This window comes from Nymphaea colorata, chromosome 11 (assembly GCF_008831285.2).
Source record: "Nymphaea colorata isolate Beijing-Zhang1983 chromosome 11, ASM883128v2, whole genome shotgun sequence".
Lineage (NCBI taxonomy): Eukaryota > Viridiplantae > Streptophyta > Magnoliopsida > Nymphaeales > Nymphaeaceae > Nymphaea > Nymphaea colorata.
In genome coordinates this window covers 10,032,830-10,055,966 of record NC_045148.1, presented here as the reverse complement: position 1 = coordinate 10,055,966, position 23,137 = coordinate 10,032,830, and the positions used below count along the sequence as shown (strand labels likewise).

The 23,137-nt window shown below is 37.7% G+C and overlaps 3 protein-coding genes across 4 annotated transcripts; 1 reads left to right on the top strand and 2 right to left on the bottom strand.

Annotated features, from left to right (window-relative positions):
- Window positions 1–4,323: 4,323 nt before the first annotated feature.
- LOC116263772 (60S ribosomal protein L18a-like protein) lies at window positions 4,324–7,284 on the top strand. The gene is made up of 4 exons (XM_031643551.2): window positions 4,324–4,747; window positions 6,078–6,153; window positions 6,734–6,851; window positions 7,014–7,284. Exons 1-4 carry the CDS (start codon window positions 4,546–4,548, stop codon window positions 7,071–7,073), a joined length of 456 nt encoding a protein of 151 aa, XP_031499411.1. The 5' UTR covers window positions 4,324–4,545; the 3' UTR covers window positions 7,074–7,284.
- Window positions 7,285–8,534: 1,250 nt separating this feature from the next.
- On the bottom strand, window positions 8,535–11,428 carry LOC116263828 (60S ribosomal protein L18a). Its single transcript, XM_031643617.2, has 4 exons — window positions 11,337–11,428; window positions 11,090–11,205; window positions 10,935–10,998; window positions 8,535–9,159 (listed from the first exon to the last, which is right to left on the bottom strand). Exons 1-4 carry the CDS (start codon window positions 11,415–11,417, stop codon window positions 8,818–8,820), a joined length of 603 nt encoding a protein of 200 aa, XP_031499477.2. The 5' UTR covers window positions 11,418–11,428; the 3' UTR covers window positions 8,535–8,817.
- A 1,804-nt stretch (window positions 11,429–13,232) lies between these two features.
- LOC116264912 (persulfide dioxygenase ETHE1 homolog, mitochondrial-like) lies at window positions 13,233–20,748 on the bottom strand. Of its 2 annotated transcripts, XM_031645369.2 has the most exons (10): window positions 20,554–20,748; window positions 19,471–19,864; window positions 18,100–18,228; window positions 17,860–17,967; window positions 17,114–17,248; window positions 15,736–15,777; window positions 15,561–15,620; window positions 15,425–15,478; window positions 14,143–14,167; window positions 13,233–13,762 (listed from the first exon to the last, which is right to left on the bottom strand). In XM_031645369.2, exons 2-10 carry the CDS (start codon window positions 19,744–19,746, stop codon window positions 13,671–13,673), a joined length of 921 nt encoding a protein of 306 aa, XP_031501229.1. In that variant the 5' UTR covers window positions 19,747–19,864; window positions 20,554–20,748; the 3' UTR covers window positions 13,233–13,670. The 2 variants fall into 2 exon arrangements, with proteins under 2 accessions (XP_031501229.1, XP_031501228.1); XM_031645368.2 differs by having other exon boundaries at window positions 19,471–20,748.
- Between the last annotated feature and the right edge of the window lie 2,389 nt (window positions 20,749–23,137).

Sequence of the window (23,137 nt, the reverse complement as noted above, 5' to 3'; positions counted from 1 at the left end):
CTTTTGGGGGCTAAAAAGTTATAGCTTAAAATCATATTCACTACTTGAGCATTTCATTAATTTGACATGAAGCACCAATTATTGCTACAAATAAGAGCATTTTTGTTATATATTTTGGATTTATTGAAAGATTTTCAAATGTGATGATAAGAAACACTCGTTCATTTGATAATTTAAAAAAAGGTTACAAAAGGTGGATATGAAAAAACAAGAAAATAAAAAATTAACATCTGAAGAAGAAATTGAATTGGATTGAGATTTCAGAGATGACGTTCAATCAGTTTTTGGTTTGAGTTTAAATTAATGTTGATTAGTTTCACATTCAGGTTTAGATTTGACTCCATTTTTAAACAAGCAGCCTGTTTCTGATAACCATTCATTTTTAAAGTAAGTTCTTCGCATATCATATTCGGATCCGATTGTGTATTTGAAGCTTGGATTCAAGTTCATATTTGAAAACAAAAGTCTGCATATTCAGAATTTGAAAAATGGATTAGGATATCTTGTACTTTTCTTTATTCATATTCAAATGAGTTTCGATCTGAATGCTATGATAAATCCATTTTGAATCTGATCCGTTAATATCCCTATAAGTTGAGGCTTGGAAATTAGGTATGATTTAGTCGTGGTCATAACCCGTTAACATCCTTATAACCAGCATGATGGAATTGAGAAAATATATACCTGCTATGAGAAAAACAATACACCACATATATAGCTAGCAACTTTAGTTGCTTTGTAGAGGACAATAAAATAAATAGAAGAAAATATTAAAATACCCCAATAAAAAAACTTGGAAAAATTACAATTTTGTTAAAAAAAAATCATTTGTTAAAGCCATTTAGATGAGTGGAGATTCCCTATCTTGTACCCTTGTCTTCAGGGTCCAGAACTGCTTCAAAACCTAAGCGGGATCTCTATTTATTAAGAAAATTTTTGCCTCATAAAAATGGAGGGATACTAGTAGATATTGCCATAACCTCTCTTTTAAGCATTGGAGCACTTAGGGATTTTGATAAATCCCAATTAAGATCACATATCCAAAATCAAATATAATATATATATATATATATATATATAATTGAGAAATCAGATCAGGTTAGAATTTAAGAATGACTTCTGAACAGGTTCAAATTCACATTTAAGTAAATATCCAATAGGATTCAGATTTGGATTGAGAAATCAGATCAGGTTAGAATTTAAGAATGACTTCTGAACAGGTTCCAATTCACATTTAAGTAAATATCCAATTGGATTCAGATTTGAATAGGATTCAATTTAAAATAAATATCATGTACCCAAGGCCCATCTATTTTTATCTTTATATCTCATCATGGTGTTTGAATTTGGTTTAAAAGTATGATTCAGATTCGGATGTGAATCTGGAAATCAAATTAGATTGGATTCATATTGTGAAGTTGGTTGTGGATTGAGATATGGTGTTAGATTTTTCCTTCAAATTCAACCAATATATAATAGACCAATTTATATGGGATTGTAAGGGCAACTGCCCAAACTAGCTCTCACGTGACTCCAAGTCAGTTTCGAGTATATATATATATATGTACACTAATGTGTCCCAAAAACTCAATTATTTTATGGAAAGAGAAAAAAAAAAGAATGGGTGCAATCTAATTACAAAATTTTCTGCTTTTTTGCCCTAAAAGGCGTGGCAGTAGGGGTTACCTCAATGTTTCCTTCTTGAAAGGTACCTTGCCATTTAAGAGAGAAAAGAAAAAAAAAAATGAGAGAGAGAGAGATTGTGACAATTTAATAACTTAAAAGTATAGTTTCACAAAAGCTTATTTGGATGCGTAAGTAAAATGGTATAGCTCATAAATTACGAATTCAAATGAACTGAATCTTGTTTTTCTATAAAATTTAATTCTCACATCAAATAAACCAAAAAAGAGTAGATTTTTGCTTCTTGAAGGACGGAGTTCATATTTCCAGAGTTGGAAATTTTGAACATTTGTTCATCGAAGCTTTGATTCTTGAAGTCAAAGCACGATGGTTTTTATAAATTACGTCCTAATGCATTACTCCAAACTGTCCATAGCCTCAATTATTTTCTACTTCTTTATGTTGCTTTCAGTAGGTTCGATTGGCCATAAGTGTTAGAAACACTTTATATATATATATATATATATATATATATATATATATATAGCTGTAGGTAATATGGGGACCATCATTTTTAGCAAATTTAAGAGCCAAATTCCCGGTTATCTTCTACTTTTGACAAATTTCACCAAACTTTGTTATTGAAAACTTGTTACTCAATTTTTTTTTTTTTATTGAAGCGGCAGAAGCTCCTCCCTACACTTGTAAAGACTTGGACTTGGGTGAACTTGTGGTTATTCCCTTCAAATTAATGACCAGATTGGTGTACTCATCCAACCAGTCACACTATGCCATTCGGGTTTGTTATCCAAAGTATTTACTCTCAATATTTTGTTTTTACATGTTGAAACAAGTTTTAATATTATGACATACTTGAGTAGGGTTGCACACAAGCCGAGTCAAGCTTAAGTTGGACCAGCTCGAGCTCAAGCCTAGACTTAGTCGAACTCAAATCGAGCTCCATAGAACAAGCTTGTATCGACTTTAGTATTCCAGTACTTACGTTCACCTTAAAATGAGGAAGAATCATCCCCTTAAATCTTCACGAAATTGTTTTCATCCTTGAAACAAAGATAAGTGATCCATATAAAACTTGTCTCACACAAGTTTCATTGGCAAACAAACATATATAAGCAAGGATATAGTCAAGACTAGGGCTGCACAACAAGCCGAGTCAACTCGGGCTCAACTTGGACTCGCTAAAAAAAACTTGGCTCGTACTCGACCCATTTATAAACGAGCCGAGTTCGAGCTTACAAAGATACTTGAAACAATAAATGAGTCCAGTTAGAGCTTCTAGAACTTGACTCGACTCACAAACAGACACTCTATACAATATTGCCAAAACCGGTTCACCAAATCATTGGTTTTAACTTTTAGGACAAAAACAAATTTTCACAAGTTACATGAATTAATGCTTACTCAAGTTAAACTCTTAAACAAGTTAAACGAGTTAATGTTTACATGAGTTAATGCCTAAACAAGTTAATGCTTACTAGAGTTAATGCCTAAACGAGTTAAATGGGCTAAACGACTCGAGGCGGAGCTCGATTTTGTATAGTTGAGTCGAGCTCGAGCTTGCTACAAGGAGCTTGACTCGAGTTCAAGCCGAGCTCAAGCTCGAGTTTTTTGAGCTAGTCGAGTTCGAGCTGGCCAAGCTCATGCTCGACTTGGCTCATGTGCCCTAGTCAAGACATTTTTTGCCAAGGGGTGCTTATTTAAAAAATTCTTGGACGTAATAAAATGATTAAGGGGCATTAGGCAAATAATTAAAGGGCACACAGTGATCAATAAACGAATTGTTGATAATCACCAATATGAAAAAACAAAGTTATGAAATTGTGTGGGCAACTGCCTACACAAGCCCACATATGGATCTGCATCTATATATAAGTTTGATATTTGGTTTGATTTCTGTGGGCATCAACCAAAATCATAAGTTTAAATAGGTAAAGTTAAGCTAAGCCTCTAGTGCAGGAGTACTAGGCTTAAGTTATACCGTACCGAGTGAGCGACAAAGTCTCTCGACCTGGATGCAGTTTCCTCTAGTTGTCAATGAAAACTATGGGACAAGGATGGAAAACATGTTTAGTCCCAAAAGATTAATTTATTAGAATAGCACAAACTCCGGCTTATATTTATTATGAAATGTGGCCGAGTCAATTATCAGCTACTAAATATTTGGAAAAATAGTGTGATTGTAGCTGCTATAATGTTTCCTGACAGTGTTGTGCATTTATAAAGGGAAAAAAATATCTTGAGAACATTTAACTTTGATAGGCACAAAACTTTGAAGGGTAAAGAAAGAAAATTATTCTTTTGTACGTCCAACATCGATATCAATCAGGGTAAAAGTCAGTAAAAAGTTAAGAACTGAAACGAATAAATCATAAAAAAGACAAAAAGGAAATTCCAATTAGACAAGCTTGATATATTACCACATTTGAGCTGTATGCAGAATTTTCTTTTCTTTTCTATTCTCTTTTGAATACCAGAAGAAAGTAAAGACGTTGGAAAATTACATCAACAAAACAATAACAGCTAGTGTTGGCATAATGATTGGGGTGCATTCAAACTATGAGATTTCCTCTTCTTAATATCAGTAAATAAACAAATCAGAAACGAATTCTTTTATAAAAATTGCATATATTTCGGTGAACTTCTTCAACTTGTGACAAAAATCCGGATGGGACCAACGATCTTTCGGAGGCATTGGTTGGATTCATGGAGTTGACCATACAGGAAGGATCGAGTTTTTTTCGTAGTTAAGGCTGCCACTGCTCGCAGCGGTGAAAGAGAAGCGAGCCTTGTCCCTGTTTGTCTCTCAGTTGTAATCTTACAGGACGAGACGAGCTGAACGTTTCCCAGCTTCTGTGTGACCTGTTCTCTTCCCTCTGACTTCTGAGAGAGAGAGAAGGAAAGATGAGCCGGGAGAGCGAGAAGAGCAAGGGAGGGGAGCCGCCATACTACGGAACGTTCCCGGGAGAAGGGGCGCCCTCCTATACCCAGGGGCAGCCAGCTATCGGCTTCCCCCAGCCTGTCCCTCCCCCAGGATCGGTGCCGTCCGCCCCACCCTACTACCCTCCTCCTCCTCCTCCACCCCATGGCTACCAGACTGTACCCGGTATACTACTATTTACTAACGCTTCTATGCATACTGTCTGTGATGCTTCTTCCTGTTTCTTTTCCTGATCTTGGAAGCCATAGGACTGCTCTAAAATGGCGGGGAACTAATGTCTGTCGGTCGGATCTCGGGTTGTGGATGACGCCTGCTGCGACGTCCATTAGTTCCTTCGTTTCTCCAGGGGATTTCCTGAGATGGGTCCTCTTCGGGCTTGATCTTGTCGCCTTGTCGGGATCATCGCTTAGAGAATGATAGAGGACTGTGTGATCTCTCATTTAGGGTGCTACTATGGTGATTGGCTCGAAAAATGTTGTTACTGAGCTATCGTCGGGCGTTTTGTAGTATCAATTGGAGTGGAAGATGGAGTTTGAAGATCTGCCTGTGATTCTTTTGGTTTGACGGCAATTCTTGGTTATTTAAGTTGATCGGGCTTCTTCTGTAGGTCTTTTAGCGAAGAATCTTCAGGAAGAAGTTTGTTTTAGTGCCTTGATTTGGTACCCATTTCTTTTTCTTCGATATTACCACGCGTTGAATTTGTTCAAACGCTCCTCTTCTCTTTCTTCTACTGATATGGAAGTGATTCCGTGTTTGTCAGAGAGCTGTGGTGAAAGCGTAATTGTAGTTTGTGATAGCTATGATCTCATCTCTCGTTTTTCTAGTCTACTAATTGGTTTGATCAGGAAAGCCAAATGGACTTTCTCGATGATCAATCCAGTAGTTAGAATCTGCTTGGATCCCCAAAAGGCTACTAATTTTTATACATCGGTCAACCATCAAGGTCTCCCCAAAGAAATTCTGATCTGTGGTGCTTGTGATTTTAAACTCAAACTTCCATCTAGAGTTCCCAAATAGTCTTCATCTGTCTATCCTAAATGACATAGGATTTTTCTACATCCATATGGGTGGGAATCATAAATATGCTACCTAGGAGGTGGGAAACTAACTGAGCTAGCTGAGGCTTCGGCTTGTCGAGATAAGACTATAACAGTTGGCTAGAATTTGCTAGAACCTAAGCTTGAACTGTAGAATAAATCTACTCCTATTCAACCCCAAAGCACTTGTAGCGTTCATGCTCCCTTCTTGAATACCAATGCGTTCCAAAGAGTGGTGTAGTCCACCACTGGATGGGACTCATGGTGTTTGTCTTGCGTGGCAGAGCATTTTATAAGTTTCATGGGTCAATCATGACAATGCATTGCTTTTTGTCCTCCTTTTCACTTTTTGTGTTTCCTTCACATGTAATTGTCTTTCTTCCTTCTTTAAAAGTAGCCATTTCTTGTTAATTTATGTACTAAGAGGTGTGTGCTTCTTGTTGTTTGGTGATCTCAAGGCTATGCGGTTGCAGAGGGGACACCTGTAAGAGAACGTCGTCTTCCTTGCTGTGGCATTGGCTTGGGCTGGTTTCTGTAAGTTGTATTTTCTCTCTGTAATTGAATAGTTCGGAATAGTTAAAGGCGTCATATGGTCTACGTGCTTATAAAAGCAGGGGCTTAATTGAATCTGAGGCACTCGACTTATGGTGGCAAATTTTTCATCTCTAAAGAGATGCTATTATATATAGCTCCGTGCTGTTCCATTGGATCTGTTGGATCAGCTTTTCATGGAGTTGTCCTCGTAAGGGAAAAATATCTAGCCCCGTTACGGTTTGAAAGGATGAGATAAACCATGACTGAGTTGAGCACATTTTTTGGTTTGTCGTAAATTAATTCAGATAGCAAGTGTCAACAGGAATCGTGTGAGATTAGTTCACTATCTGCAGAAGATGACCTCAAATAATTGTGTGAAAATCAAAGTAGATTTCAGTGTTCTGCTTAACCGTTTTTCCATCTAGTAGTTGTTTCAAGATTTTTTGCTTGTCTTTTTTAATCATGGGCGCGTGCATGAGCAGATATCAGGTCTACTATATTATGCTTGTTTCACTCTAGTAATTAATCATCACAGGTAAGGTAATTTTGAATCTAACAAATTCTTCTGTCCTTGTTTAAGGTTTATTATTGGCTTCTTTCTTGCTGCAATACCTTGGTATATTGGGGCTTTCATTCTAATCTGTGTTAGAAGGATAGATTACAGAGAGAAGCCTGGGTACATTGCATGCACAGTTGCTGTAAGTATCAACCATTTGCGTTCAGCATTGATCTTTAAAATGGAAATGTTCTTATCTTTAACCAATAGTTCTTCCGTTTTCATCTTCAATAGTGCACTTTTCTGCATTAATTTAGTGAGCTTAAATCTGAATCAGACGACTGATGAAAGTGCAAAATTTCAGGCGATCCTTGCTATCATTGTTGTGATTTTTGGAGTGTCAAAAGGAACTCATTCCTGGTGATAAGATTGTTCGGCCCTCATGTAACTGGAGTAGCCTCGCTCTCACCATGTTTGCTAGTGGAGCTGCATTCTGTAGACTATTCCATGAACGCTTATTATTTGTGTATATCTACTATCGTGTTTTGATTCCAAATTTTTCTTCATGATGGGGGTGATTGTGACATTAAAATGATCAGTACATCTATATGAACCCTCTCTCTGTTTTCCAATAATGTTAGCTCCAATTGCAGGGTTTACTTTTGCAATTATATTCCAGAAACAGCTTTTTAAATAGCTTTTATTTGCGGAAGAAATGTGATCAGCGGGGAATCAAAGCTTCTCTTGCTGTGAGATGTTGCAGAACCATTAGCGTTAAAGGGGATTCCATCGAGTTCATTGCAGCTTAAAGAAGATAGGAATGGCGCATCTTAAACCGCGGAAAACGAGGTTCTCCTATATGCTTAAAGATGAATTCGATCGAGTTCATTGCAGCTTTAAGAAGAGAGGAATGGCGCATCGTAAATCCCAGAAAACGAGAAAGGGAGGATAGAATCTAAACTTACATGAAATCAACGAGAACAGGAAAGCATGTTGCAGCGAGAAAACTTTGGAAAGCATTCTTGCAATAGGAACCACACTTGCCTGTCCCAATGCCTTCTACGCCTTTAGTAAGATGGTTGAGGAATCCCAATAGAAGGCTTTGTACAATAAGGCATTTGGGGTTGTTATTATTTCATCAATCTGCTCCAAAGCATGCATATTCATGACACTATATTACAATAAAAGGGGCATTTTAACCAAGGTGAGACGAAACGAGCAACCCTCTTGGAAGGTTAAGAACCAACGTCACGGCCAAGACAAAGGCAACTCCAATTGGCTATCTCTATCATCACCACAACGACAAATATAGGCATCATCACCACAACGACAAATATGGGCACTAACTAAAGTACACGGTCAGATGGTTTTTTTTTTTTGTTCTGTATCAGTAAAACAGATGCACAATGTGCATTTGCAATGGCCAATTGCTGGGACACAGTTTTTCTTACAGAATATGCATGACTTTTAGTGATAAAAGATTTTAAAGAAAAACATCCAACGACAAAAGTAACTAAGTTCAATTTTCCATTAAACAAGCATATAAGAAGCATGCTAAGAAAAAAAGGCAGAATTTTAAGCCTCAGGAACAGTCATATTAGCTCAGGAGACTTTCCGCTCAAATGTTTCCAAGATGCCACGTTCACTTAAAACTAGCTAGTAACCAATGAAAATATTTTGTGAAATCTCCTAACTAGGAATGCGATTCAACATGGAAACAAGACTCAAGAGCATGGCTGAAACCAACATTAGCTATACAAGAACGCGCATTGGTGACACTGAAGCGGCATGCGGTACGACCCTCTAGCTCAATTGCAAGAAGAGCCGTACATCGAACCATGATGAATGCAAAGAATCACGGTATTGATAAGGTGAATGCACTGCATAAATAAAAGCCTTAGTAGTATTTCAGTGTGAAACCCCTTCAAGGATAATGTCAAAGATCAAAACATGAAAAATATTGTGAAGAGAAATGCTGTGTGCTTCCAGACCATGAAAAATACAAATCAAAACAAAAATAATATGAAATTCAAAATCCACCAGGAGCTCCAACTGGCACTCCACTCTGCTCACCAATTATAGTGTTCAAGCCAAGCTTTTTCCAAAATTCAACAATTCGACAAAAATAATTCCACCCCTAGAATGTTTTCTCAGACCAGCCTGTGAATCTACATGAACAAGTTAGGCCTGGAAGCCTTGAACGTGGTCTTCAACTTTCTGGTGGGTGGCCTGACCTTCTTATACACCAACGGGAACTTAATTTTAGAATCATGAAATTGTTTGGTGCTCTCTCTCTTGCAAAGTTTGGCAGGCACAGTTGCAGTTTTGATTATTTGGATGCATGGGAACCTCACACGATGACGAGAAGCCATCTCATCATACATCTGTTCTACAGCTCCATTGAGTGTAGTATCTCGGTACTCCTTGTACATGTTATGGTACCCAGTCCTGCTTTGATACCTCAACCAGATCCCGTAGTTCTTAATTTTTGTTGGATTCTTCTCAAAAATCTGTAGTGCCATAGGAGAGCAACTTCAGTCCTTTGTGATAAATATAGTTGGGGTAGCACCCAAAACGGAAAAAGAGAAAGACAAGTAAACAGTCCAACTTCAAAGGACTCAAAAAGGTAGGTGACGTAGCTGCCACAAAGTAGCAATTGATAAAACAATATAGGAAAATGCTACACAGGATACTGCAGATATAGTGTCAATCAAGTAGCATATACATGTGAAATCACATCTTGATACCAACTCGATCATCACAACAATAATGGATCAAAAACCTTTTTAAAAGGTTCATCCGTTCAGCACTGACATAAAGTAACAATCAAACAATCAAAGCACGTTCTTGAAGCTCCATAGTTCGAGCGATGGACACAGAATAGACAATTCAAAACTTTCTTGACAGTCCACAGTTGCAATGCATTTTCCACTCCAAATATAATATATGGATAATATTAAAGACTGTCAGGAGAAACCCACTTATTGCATTTGAAAATTTGACCACATCTAGTGTGTAGACAATTATCAGACTATACATCGGTTACTTGTTCCGTTCAACTATACATTTGATACTCTCAGATTCATTGGTTATTTGTTCTAGTTAACTGTACATATGAATCAATGATACTTTCAGATTCTTAGCTCATAAATTTAAAAGTTAAAACAGTGAAAGTGCAGACAGAAGCAACTAGTGCAGTCAAGGAATACAGACTCAAATAGTATTCCAGCTTATTTATATTCTAAGTGACAGATATTGACAAAAAGGATCCAGTTTATGGGTAGAAATTTTGTTCAAGTTTTCGAAAATGAAAAATACCCTCAAATTTCAGTCAAATTTTAAGTTCTCTAGAAAGGTCAGTGAAGTTACAGTAAGAGAGAGAAAAGAAAAACACCTTCACCACACACTTCAATCTCACATCAAAAGTCCGTTAAAAACACATGAACAAAGCAGAAACACATATATACACAATTTTACCATGCATAGAGTAATCAAAGGGTTCTCCAATAAGCACTTACACTCACTTATGAAAAGTTTTTTTCCGATAAGAGATATGCTTTTTTTCATTAAACTTTGTAGATGTTACCTAAAAATTTTTTTGGTAAAGAAAGAAATTTTAGATCATGTAATTCTAGTGTAAAAAACAGTACCTTAATATCTTCAAAATTCAATGGTCTACAACGTGCCAACTTTTTAAGACTGAAAAAATGATGTTCTTATGTCCAAATGAAGATATTTAAAACATCATTTTGGATCAAACAAAGTCTTGTTCACAAGGCCTGATTGCAATTCAAAAACCTCTACCTATGGTTTCCACACCACACCCACAAACACACAAGCAGATGCTTCAGCAGTTGCAAAAGACAACCGAATAAAAAGTGACCAAGCTTCGTTCCACGCATCAAATAAACAATATATAAATCCAACCATCACGCGTTACAAAAGAGCTACTGCTATGGGGCAAAAATAAATTTTCAAATTAGTAGGCAAAGCCTACATTGCTACATCTATCACATCTAGGCAGAACTACATCTACTACAAAGTAAAATCAGTTTGAGACTACGAAGTAGGAAGAAGATGCATTTTTAACAAAAATAACCACCATTTCATGTTCACCTTTTCTACTACTCATTGAGAAGGAGAATCCTCAATTGGAATCACTTATAACTGCACTTGAACTAGGACTGATACTACATTTTCGACTGATACTACATTTTCAACTTCTAATCTAACAAGTAGATAGTAAACGGGTATGGCAACATAAGAGAACAAAAAATTGACGCACCTCGTTGATAGCAAGGATTTGCCCATTGCTTTTCTTGACTTTCTTAAGCTTCCTTAGGAAGTACCTGCCGAAAACACGAATGCCAAATCAAAGCTGGTCACTAGAACCAAAACATAGGTTAGCAAAAAAAAAAAAAAACATTTACGACGCCGTACCAGAACTTCGATTTGGCCCGAACATCATTGGTGGCCCACAGCTTCATCCTGTAAATCTTCGGGTGCTCATCTTCCGCCTTCGGAAGAGCCCGGCCGACGACCTGGTATTGATGAAACTGCCAGTGCCAGCAAAAGCAAAATAAAACAAAAAATATATTTAAAAACCCATAAAAATACAGGAAAGAGCAAGATCTCTGGAATAAGGTCGACGAAAGAATGGAGTTTGAGAAAAGATTTGGAGACGAACCCTGAAGGCCACCATTGTTTTCAGCAGCCCTTCCGGCAAGGAGTTAGGGTTTCGATCACCAGGCGGAGGAGCCGGGAGCATCAAGAGGTTTAGCTTTTATACGAGAATCGTTAAGGAAAAAGCCCTTCATTATTCACGAATTTACAGCAAGGCCACCAGGGCCTTGGCAGCATGGAGGGGACGGCTCCGAGTCGAGGGCCAACTCGGCCAGGTTTGTCGCCGAGTGGGTCCGAATCTCACCGTATCGTTTTTGGATGAGAAAATACTTTGTTTTTTAAAATCTGATTTGTAAAACAATATTTTTATAATTATTTTTTCAAAAACTGGTATGCATTTACACACATAAAATATAAGAATAACCTTTGTGAGAGAGGTAGCGCAGAGCATGGCCAATGGGGATCATGATCTTCTTCACATTTTCAAAAAAGATCCTGCCTCCATCCTTGAAAGGAAGGAGAAAAGTTATTGAATCTCTCTTGAAAATCAAGTTTTATTAAAACTAAGTTTTTTTTTTAAATTCAGTTTTTATGTTATCAAACTCTGTTTTAATTCCAAAACATTGTTTTGGAGTGTCCTCCTTGTTGGGATAATTTATCCCTTCGAGTAAGGAGATTCTTATAGTTTTTCTCTTGAAACTTTATTTATGTTGTATTAAATCATTTCATTCATCCGACATTAATCTATGGTTTTTTTTTATGTATAGTATTGTCAAAAGTATCATTTTGGTGAAAATCTCAATGAGGTTTTTCTCATGTATTTTTCGACAAACTTGTCCTTATCGGGTAAATCTTAGAAAAATTTTGGCATTTTTTTAAAAAACCGTAAAAATTCAAAAAATTTAAAAATATTAAAATTTCAGGAAAACTTGCGATAGAATCGTGATATTATCCATTTTGGCAGGATTTTTAAAATGTCGATATATTTTTTACTTTTGTTTTATTTGATTTTCTCGTAAATGTCTTGAGATTTTCAAAAAAATCTCATGATATTTATGGCACTGATATATAACATGTATGTAAGATTCATTCTATTGAAATCCTCTGTTTGTTTAAACTGGAGAACCTTGGCTATAACTTTTAAAAACAGTTCTAGGATCTGAGATCCGAGACTATCAAACATGGCCTTGACCATACAGTTCGTCTCATTTATTTGTCCAAAAGAAAACTTCCAACCATTTTACTTGACAGTCGAAAAACATTGAATCTGCCTAACATCTTAAGTAACGTTTGGATGAATCTTGATGTTTTGTGGAAACATTGTTCGGTGAGAACCAGGCTTTTTAATCACTTTTTGGATGTGTTTGGATGACAAGATCCATGTTTTCACATTTTTAAACTTTTTTTTTACTTAACAAATTTAATTTTGATACAGTAGATATGAGTTTTTGAGGCTCTTTTAGAAGTATGCTAAAACGACATTTCAGAAGCAAAATGCAGTTTTACCTCCACAGCCCAATCTTAAGCTGCCACCTGATTTGTTCAAACTCTTTTTACCAAACAAATATAAGCAAATCAAATCACGATCTTATAGCTTTTCCAATTTAATTTTCGTTAATGATGTATGAGCTATGTCACTGCCCATTCATGAAATGTATTTAGATATTTGTCATTTTTATTTCTCACATATCGCACGGTCAAACCATCAACACCAATGACTCCTCTCCTGCAAACGAAATACTCTAAAAAAAATGTCAACCACTTGACATAGCGGCAATCCAACTTTTCATTTTCCCATGGGAGAACGAACCTCAAATACAGCGGTAGAGATCTATAACACCCGAGAAAGAAAGAGGAAAGAAGGGAAAGGGGGAGACTGGGTATCTCCCTATAAAATTTCCAATATATATATATATATATATATATATGACAACAAAATTATTATCCAAACAGGCAATGCTTTGAGAACATTAACTCAAGATGGTAGTCTTTATTGATAGTATCATGACATGCACATCGCAGAAGACAACGATAATTGTCATGGAGATTTCTCCCCATGGGAAGCAAAGGAGGGGAGCGGACACCTCCGACATTCACCTCCAGCCCCTTCCGTTTATGAGGCTCAAAAGAACGCCTACCCTGCCATCTCCTGCTCACGGTAATGGTCGTGGCTGGCATTCATGAACACAGATGATAAGGTCAATAATGTATATACAAACAAACACAAAGACCTCTCATAGATTTTGAGACAATAATAAAACCAGAAAAAGCTGCATAAAGGGTGTGGGCAAGCCAAATTCTTCACATGGAACCAGAATAGCTAGAAACCAAACACCAGATTGATGGATCGACGACATTCCCGGCTGCTGGATGATGCTATTTCTTACTCGGAGGCTTGTCAGACAGACTGTACGGACACTTCTTGCAATCCACAAATCAGATTTGCAGGCAACGCAATGTCTATCATTCTTGGGTACGGCAAATTCAAACCTGTGAATAGGCACAAATATTAGTTGGACAAGGCATCCGAAAGGCTGCAGATTTCTGGAACTCGAACAATGTGGGTTGCTTGGGAGACAAGATGATCGAGCTTGAGGCACTCCTGGATAAAGTTGCTCAAGCTCAGCTTGGCTCCAGTCAGACCAGATGAAGTTCAAGTGAGGTTAGAGCCAAGCTGATTGCCTTTATTCTAATTGGGCTCCACCAAGTGCAGTTACTGGACAAGTTTCATAAGCTTAAAGAGAAGCCAGTCTGAAATCGGTGCCCCATGACATCTTGTCAAGCTTGAACAAGCCAACCCTTAGTTTGGATAGGCTAAAGATTAGAAAAGACAAGTTTCAATATGGTAAAGACCACTTTCTAGCACTTACCTTCCATGATTTTTTGGAATGTTGCCTGCAAATACAAAAAAGAGCGAATCAAGGCACAAAAAAAAGAAGCCTAACGACAAGAAAGAAAAGATAATTTTATACACCACAACAACAAAGGCTTCTTGAGTATCGAAAGTATAATCCAGAAACTTGAAGTTATATGTTCCTTTTTTATATTTAATGTTTTGGATTGGCAAGCTGCGCTAGGTACATCCCCTTCAAAATTATGCAAAGGGACACCTGGTGCCGCACTTGATCTTCTTGAACTTGAAGGTATTAAGTCCAACCCCTCAGTGAGGTGAATGGAAACTTTACTGGAAGGAGTACATCCAAAAGAATTCTGTCATCAACCATAATTATTGGACGTCCTGACAGATAAAGATACTGAAACGGAAATTATACACAAAAGAGAAATTATCATGGACAGGTCTAGTACAGAGGTTTTGGCCATCGGTGTCTTTGGATTGGATTTCTCATTCTATTCTAATATGGAAAATCTACTCCAGCAAAATTGTGTTGAATATGATTGAAAAACTGACATTAGCCTTTACATCATATGGTGCACACTTTTCGCTATTACAGGTTGTTAACATGAGCAATTTTGGTACTTGAAAAAAGATCCATTTCTTTGGTGCACTGAACATGAGAATTAGAATCATAGAACTTGCCTCTTAAGCAGGTCTTCATATTTCTGTCATCATATCTTTCCATCTGCATTATTTTCATAATTTGTTCTTTGTGAATTTATTATTGCTGATCTGTTAAATGTTTTTTATTTGCCGGAACATATTCACAAAGGAAGATAAACGATAAGTTCAAAACTGCAGAGCAAAAGTGATCTTTCGTGGGAAGTTGCTCAACAAGGAATACCAACATCTGGCACATTGCTTTCTAAATAAACATAAAAACAAATAAGTAATGCAAACACGATGCTAAAGAACACACTTTCAGGAATCAGGTGATGATGACCAAACATTCAGTTCAAAATCAGTCAGTGCTGACAGGATTTGACTGATACCATGTAAAAGGCAGTTGTGGGAAAGTCACTTTACTTCCTAAGAGGAATTATTACTTGATTTGAGATTGCATAACCTTTCAAGGGGTCAAATAAGATATCCTGATGGCTATGTGGCAGTGTCAAATTCAATAGGGTTGATCTCCTAACTGGCCAAGTGTTTAAATAATTTTTTTCTTCAGAAGTATTCCCAGGGAGAAGATAGTCAAAGTTTGCCTTGTCTTTGAAAGGGGAAGACAAAAACCAAAACCAAAACTTGCAGCTTACCTCATCTTTTGACAATCGAGGATTGTAAAGAATCTCCTCACCCACTGTGCTGACCTGTAAATTGAAATTCAAAGTACTCAGGCACAACAGACGACTACTTAAGGACCAATTCTAAGTTCTAATCATAAGAACTTACAGTATATCCTTTGTAGTCGTGACCAGGATAGATCAATGTGTCCTCTGGAAGTGAGAATATCTGAACAGACAATGAGTTTCAGAATGAGGAACGCATCACCTAAGTCACATTCTGTAATAGATCAACAAGGCAAAACAAATTGCAACTATACCCCATGACCAGATGATATACATACCTGAGAATACACAGATCTGTAAAGTTGAGTTGAGCTTCCTCCCTGCACACAAAAGAGGAAAAATAATTAAATGAAGCATAACAATGGCTAAATTACTCTTAAACAAGGTTTCAGTAATCACTGAACCATGGCAGATGTAGAGCTGGTGGCAAATAGCACAAATTGAGAGAAGCAGGCTGATGAGAAAGGGGGCATATGAAGTCGATTGGGAGTACAAGTGACAAAAAATTTATTCCTTATAATTTCATGCTGCCCCAATAGCCTAAATCTCCAGCTATTGGAACTGGCACTTCAGTTACACTGCCAGCTACAGGTATAGTAAAATTAGCTGTGATTTAAGTGTGATGCTTACAGTTTTCTATATCGCAATTAACATTTGACCTTACAATCTTCACTTCTAGGTTATGTAATGTCATGGAAAAAATTAGTTCACCTGAAAACATGAAATCTGATCCCAAGTATTTCATATGAGACCATAAGTTTGTATCAGAATTCAAATCAGGCTCTAAATAGAGGTAGTAAAAGTTTAAAGGTGGTCAAGAAGACTCATGGCAGTCAAATTTATGCCCTGGATGCACTCCGAAATTCCAAATAACTAGGTTTGATTGAATATAAATATGTTCAACATGTAATCCTACATTACTATTTTGTAGATTATCAGTATTTTCACTTATAGTTTTAATTTATTATTTGGTTTGACATGACAATCATCTGATGGTTTTTCAATTTCAGTATATTCTCTTATTCTTCTAGATTTCATTTCCAGCTTACTACATGCATTAAGCATTCAGAAACATTTCTAGAGATGACAAGACAATGGGATTACTCAAAAACACATGGAAACTGAAGATTTAATTTCAGGTACTCTAAATTGATAAAAAATTGAATCACAGGATCAATCATTTGTAAGTAATGGAGTAAGGTAAGCATGAAGAAATTATAAGTCAACTGCCTTTCATATTCAGCATCGCAATAGGAGTCCTTAACTTCTTTTGAATTATTTGTGCTACCGAGTTAGAATATCAAATTTCTTCTTATTCACTTCTATCATATGGTAGTGAGACAGGCCGTTGGGTGGCATTTGATATGCCACGAGAAAGCAAATGTGAAGTTTTCCACCCGAAAAATTTGAAAATTAGTGAAGAAAGCATTTTGCAACAGAAAAGCTTTATGACAAACTGTCCCAGGAGTCCTTATGTTCCAGAAGAGAAAATCCAAGAGTTCTGGAAGGTCCATTATATTGATTTTGAGCTTGCCAACCATCTCTAGAACTTGAGCTTTCTGACCAAGGCCAGAATGAACATTATTTCACATTCTAAGGCATTTTATTAACTATTGTACTAGTGAAAAAAAAAAATTGAAATGTACAGTAACAAACCTGGAAATCTGTTCTTCCACAGCCTCGTATTAGAAGGGAATCACCTGTAAAAGCCATCCTAGGGTTAGGCTGATTGGGCCCATCGCCTGTCACATATGTGATACAGCCAACAGTATGCCCTGGAGTTGCACGAGCCTGCATGACAAATATAAGTGGATGTATAACACATAACTTACATACATGAGAGCTTATGTAAAGCACTAGGTCAAGAGATTCAAGACAAGAGAGTCCACTACCGTAGTATGCACAGCCAATATGATTTCAACTAGATATGTGAGCCTTATCACAAAGGAGGGAGACAAAAGCAGGACACGAACCTTTTCTTTGGATATAGGCAACCTGCTCTCAGGCTCCAAGGTTTATAACAAGAAAGATCCCAAGTATGCAGAGGAAACACCAGAGGCATGGAACATTACTTTCTAATACTACATTTAGAATGAAGAGGAAGACTGAAATATGCCACATGTATAACACATGAAAAGATGATTTATGAGGAAGTACTTGTGGTTATGGCACCATCACATTAAAATAATTACAAAATTATGCAGGAAAATATAAACCCAAAGAAAAAAATTTCAGTCTAAGGTCGTTGTAACCTCACAGAAAAAATCCATTGGCTTCAGTTCAATAATACCTTGATTTTCCATGCAAATCCATCAGTGAATCACAAGGGGATCTTTTCATTGATTGCAAAAAACCAAAGATCGACTAATTTCAGCCATCTACGATTCTACATAGTTCATTACCTCCAGAAACAAATTCCCAAAGTGTATTTTGTCACCAGCATTGATCAAAATATCTGCCTTGGCCTTGCTATCTTTCGAGATAATTGACTTCACCTCAGGCATCTTTTTCTGCATGAAAGCATTCAGGTCACATAAAAAAGTTATGCTTCTCAAGGAGGAATACAAAAAGACTAATCCAACACAGTGCAGTTCACAATTCAAGCAAATCTAGCAAGAAAGAACAACAGGGCAGTCACATACCTTTAGCAAGCCAGTTCCAGTGATATGGTCAGCATGGCAATGGGTATTCATGGCATAAATCAACTTTAAGCCTAATTCCTCGATAAGGTTAAGGTCTCTGTCCACCGCCCGGTCAACTGGATCGATCAACTAGACAAGAAAATGATTTAGGCAGGCACAGAGCAATTGTCACATGTAAGCTTAGCACATTTCAGGCAAATTATTGTTACCCAGAAAGCAGTATCATCAACAAGACAAAAACAGAAAAGCATCAAACATGCAGATAAAATTGTGGGAAGCACAAGTTCAGAGCTGGGGGAACAAATTAGAATTTAAATGATAAGCTATATGGAAATAAAGAATAAATAACTAACAGGCCTGAACAATATGAGCAAACAACCAAGATCTACGTCTGAAAAAATTTTCAGGGAAAACCAAAAGGATGGCATAGTTATTTAAAGATCTTGATAATCCTTGTTGGGCAAAACAAATTACCCAGTGTTACTTACAGACGGTCAGGAAAATAAGGAAACAGGAAATCAATTTTTTGGCTAATTTGACATTAATAAAAAAAAAATATCAAAAACTCTCAAACATCACCCCACTGTCGAAAGTTCCTCCCATGGTCAGGAAATATGAAAAATAAAATAAAATTAACTTAATCCGCTCGGTAGATAAAGAAATAAATTTATAAACAAGCGTACTAATTATGGCGCAAATAAGAAGAAAAAAGGCTCCACGCATCATTCATAAAAACAAAATAAAATTTTTTAACAATGACATAAACAATTAATGCGAAAGAAGAAGAAGAACAGAGAGAAAGAGAGAGACAGAGACAGAGAGCTTAAGCTACAAAAAATTAATGGAAATTTCATTCACAGAAAAAATCAAAACTTTCAACAAAAACATAAACAATTAATTCAAGAGAAGAAGAAGAAGCGGAAGAATCATGTGCTTTGCATCGACATGATCAAACTAATTAACTAAAATGTGTTGAAAATAAAAAGCCGTTTCAAAAAGAAAAGCAAAAATCATGTGCTCTGCATTGACATGATCAAACTAATTAACTAAAATGTGTTGAAAATAAAAAGCCGTTTCAAAAAAAAAAAAAAGCAAAAACAAGACGCGTCCTAAGCACGATAGTTCGAAAGAAGTAAAAAAAACTTTAACGGTTCTTCCAATGCAAAATCAAACAGAACAACGACAAAAACACCAGCTTCAACCTGGAATCAACAACCCACGAACATAAACGGCCTTCCAAGTCCCATAAACTCGAAAAAATCATGCAAATCCAAATGAACAAGGGGAAACGCGAATCTACGGACCGGGATCAACTTGAAAACGAAAAGGAATAGAGCAGAGGAGACAATAAGAAGAAAAGCAGCTACCCACCACGGCGGGCTTCTCGGGGTGAGCGACGTCGGCGAGCAAGTAGGTGTAGGTATAGGACTCGTCCTCGAAGAGCTGCCTGAGGAGAAGATTGGAACCTCCCGGAGCGCTCGCTACTGCAGACATCCCCCTCGCCAGGAAACTGCTGCCTTGAGAGGGATTAGAGCAAGCGGCCCGGCCATAGGCAGGCAAAGTAAGACTAGAGGAAGAAGATGCAAGAGAGGCAATGCGGGAGACAAGGGAGGAGGAGGAAGAAAGAAGAGATCGGAATCGGAGCATGGCTGACGCCGGGACCAGGCGAGGGAGTCTGTCTATGCTGGCTCTCTCGGAAGCAACGTTTAAATGCGATGACGCCAAGGGAAGCGCCAACCACGTGAAGCGAGGCAAAGCGTAGCAACTATTAAAATAACAAGTATGTGAGTAAAAACACGGCTGTTACAGCAAACCATAAGGACATCCATCGAGACTGTTACAGTAAAGAAGTTGCAAGGGGAATGGTTTTGCAGGTTGCCACTTTTCTCTTTCGCAGAAACCGACAAGTTTTGATAGGTAGAGCAATTGATGATCACGATATGGAGCCCGTCCACCTTCTATCTTCTGATCCGGTGAATACAGCCCCACAAAAAACTCTTTATTAATCACTTAAATCTGCTAGCTTGTTTCTTAATGGCTTTGATTTCTTTAACAACATGTTCATACAAGACCTGCGCGTCTTTTTTTGTAGGTGACTGCCTGACTGGTGAGGTGCGCACTGCGCAGCTCGACGGACGGCCATCCCCAATTGTGGAAAGGCAGTGGGTCTCCCATAATCTCAACAGGCGGCTCATTTTCATAAATTTTGCTTGTGATTCAAACAGTTCAAAGTGCTTGACTGCGCCAAGAGGAGGGCTGCAGGCCCCCTCTCGCCTTTCGCTCTTACCATCACATATTGTCTTTGACTGAACGCTCTTGTAGACATTCCAACAAACAATTGGAAGGATGTTCTATTCTTTGAGCATCTACAACAAGAACATAAAAAAAATAAAAATGAAAATGCTCCAACAAAGATGAAAAATGCTCCCAACGAAGATGTTTTTCTCAACTAACAGGTTAGGATCGAAGTTGCATTTCCCCCACGCATTTGCGGTTTAAAGAGGAAAACAAGACCACTCCAGCCGTCTTGGGCACCATGCATGCAGTGAGGCGCAGCGCAAGCATTAGGTAAATAAAACTGCGGCGTTGATGCGCTTCGCTTGCTGCCTTGAAGCGCACGCACTTATTTGACTACTCCAAAAAAGTGGAGCTTGAAATCACCAGGTCTATTTTCACCCCCACCACCCAAAAAACGCTTGATGACGTCACTCCATTCGTGGGCGCGTACTTATCAAATTCGGCGAAGACAAAGAGAGGATGCGTGATGAACCCACGCGCCTGCTCTCCTTCGCGCGCCCACAGATTCGTCGCCGCCGGACCCCGGCCGGGTCGCGTGCAACACAGTCACGTGATCCCGGACCGACGGAAAATTCCGATACTGGATTATATATATTTTTATATATATTAAGTATACTACAATTATATATTTACATAAATATATAATTGTAATATACTTAAGAGGTTGCTACTATATAACTACCAAGATGAGATGCTCGTGTTTGACTATGAGCTCATCTTATAATGCATCTTTAAATAATAAGTTTTTATTCATGATGGACAAAGTTGCACGAGGCCAGCTAGGCTGCACGTAGTTGTTGGCGTAGTGATCATCCAGGTGCCGGGACTGCCTTATGAAATTCTTGTCCTCGCCGAAGCGGATACGGATCCAGGACCGGAACCGATGCCTATTATGGGTCGGACCTGTCTAATTAAACTATGTTCAGTCCCATTTTATGAATCCAAACCTACATAGAAACCGACGCTACTGTTTACTTGGACCTCTTTCTATGGACCCGACCCGGTGAGCGAGGCCACTCCTTTCGTGCTGCGCGCCATTCAGATAAGACGATACGTCATTGGATGAGACAGTGGGACCCACCAACAGGGGCTTGCGGGGCCCCCTGGGCGATGCCAATTTCTTCGGGTTGCCTGCCAGTTTGTAAATTATAAGGGCCGGTTTTTTATTTTTCTTGGGCTCCGTTTGGGGTGCGATCAAGATCGTGTTCCTAAAACAAGTTTTGTTTGATAAAATTACGGGTTTCGAGTTTCTTCGGGCTCCTAAGCTTTCGCCTTGTCAGCAGCCTAATCGTTATAGTTATAGTTATATATATATATATAATAAGTAAGAATTTTAGGTCGCTACTTTTTACATACATAGGTGATAAGCGGAATGGAGTGCTTCATTGTTGGGCGGTGGGGCCTAACAGCAATGGAATTTGGATGTGTTTGATGGGAGGAGGAGGCAAAATTCAAATACAAGTTGGCCACCACATCTTTAATTAAAAAAACAAAAGCCGACGCGTCCATTCATTGTCGTCCGGCCTCATCATCCTGTTCACAACCGGCATCATCACGTGCCAACTTGTTGGGATATAAAGTTTTTGGGTAAATTCTTTTGGTGCTTTTTATAATAATGGGGTTAACATTGGAGTTTTGTATTAGTAGAAAGTTGAAACCTTCATCCAACTTTTTATTTTTAAAAGTAGATTTCTTTGGTTTGAGATACCATTTTCATGATACTATGTTATTAATACCTTTTTTTTTTTTATAAAACAAAGAGTTGACTTGACGGAAATTTTAACAAAAAATTGCCGCTAACTCCCTTGAAGATGACACTTACATCAATTAATGAAGAAAAACGTGAATTCATGAACCAAAATATTGAAAGATGTTCGATCGCTTTTAAAGCAAGATTATGTACTTCACTCTTTTCTCTTTATGCCCCTTTTGTATTGTATGGTGAGAGCGAGAAATATATAGGATCACATCCGGACAAAAGCGCAGCGTTGTTTTCTTTAAGCTTCATTAAATAAATATTTCAACTACCCAGAAAAGAGACAATTTAGAAATTATAACTCCCGCACATAGATTAGATTTTTTAATTGGAAAATGTTATACCGTTGATTCCTAAATCATTATAAAGATCGATCCGCATTGCTTGGGGGAAGATCTCGAGGACTGTTCCTGGCAGGCGGAGTGTGAACTTTTCCTGTGGGATCCAACCGTTAACGTGGCCATTCGCCCAAAGTGTTGGTAGTGTTTGATAGCTTTGGATCTTAGATTTAGATTTGAATTGATTTAAGATTTAAAATTCTAAGATCATTGAATCTCAAGAACCTAAGTTTTCAAAAACTTTGACATCATCAAGACCTCTCTCTTGCTTTGTCTGTCACTGACCGGAATGAGCTTGAATGGACGAGATCTCAAAAGATGAAATAAACGGGATGGTGGATCTGAGATGCCTGGATTTAGTTCTCAAAGAGGATTTTAAGTTCAAGATTTTGAGATCCTAAGTTTATTACTTTAAAACCATGGATCTCACCTTAAAATCCCGCATCAGATCTCCCATCCGAAGCTACCAAACATGCCCTTAGAGGGGAAATCAAGCTCTTTTTTCATTTTTTTTTCAATGTTTTCTTAAAGCAAAACTTCATTCATTGCGCCAACGTTTACATGGGTTTTTTTTTTTTTTTTCTCAGGGGAAATTTGGTGACGTCTAATGCCAATTTTAAAAGAAAAGGTTGGGTTTCCTTCTAAA

Excerpts from the sequence above, each read along its gene's own strand:
- LOC116263772 (XM_031643551.2), top strand. The coding sequence starts at position 4,546 with ATGAGCCGGGAGAGCGAGAAGAGCAAGGGAGGGGAGCCGCCATACTAC. Across the intron at positions 4,748-6,077 it reads TGGCTACCAGACTGTACCCG|GCTATGCGGTTGCAGAGGGG; the intron begins GTATACTACTAT and ends GGTGATCTCAAG. Across the intron at positions 6,852-7,013 it reads ACATTGCATGCACAGTTGCT|GCGATCCTTGCTATCATTGT; the intron begins GTAAGTATCAAC and ends GCAAAATTTCAG.
- LOC116263828 (XM_031643617.2), bottom strand. The coding sequence starts at position 11,417 with ATGCTCCCGGCTCCTCCGCCTGGTGATCGAAACCCTAACTCCTTGCCG. Across the intron at positions 11,206-11,336 it reads AAACAATGGTGGCCTTCAGG|TTTCATCAATACCAGGTCGT; the intron begins GTTCGTCTCCAA and ends TGGCACTGGCAG. Across the intron at positions 10,999-11,089 it reads CGGGCCAAATCGAAGTTCTG|GTACTTCCTAAGGAAGCTTA; the intron begins GTACGGCGTCGT and ends TGTTTTCGGCAG.
- LOC116264912 (XM_031645368.2), bottom strand. The coding sequence starts at position 19,746 with ATGCTCCGATTCCGATCTCTTCTTTCTTCCTCCTCCTCCCTTGTCTCC. Across the intron at positions 18,229-19,470 it reads ACCCCGAGAAGCCCGCCGTG|TTGATCGATCCAGTTGACCG; the intron begins GTGGGTAGCTGC and ends TTTCTTGTCTAG. Across the intron at positions 15,479-15,560 it reads ACGACTACAAAGGATATACT|GTCAGCACAGTGGGTGAGGA; the intron begins GTAAGTTCTTAT and ends TTCAATTTACAG.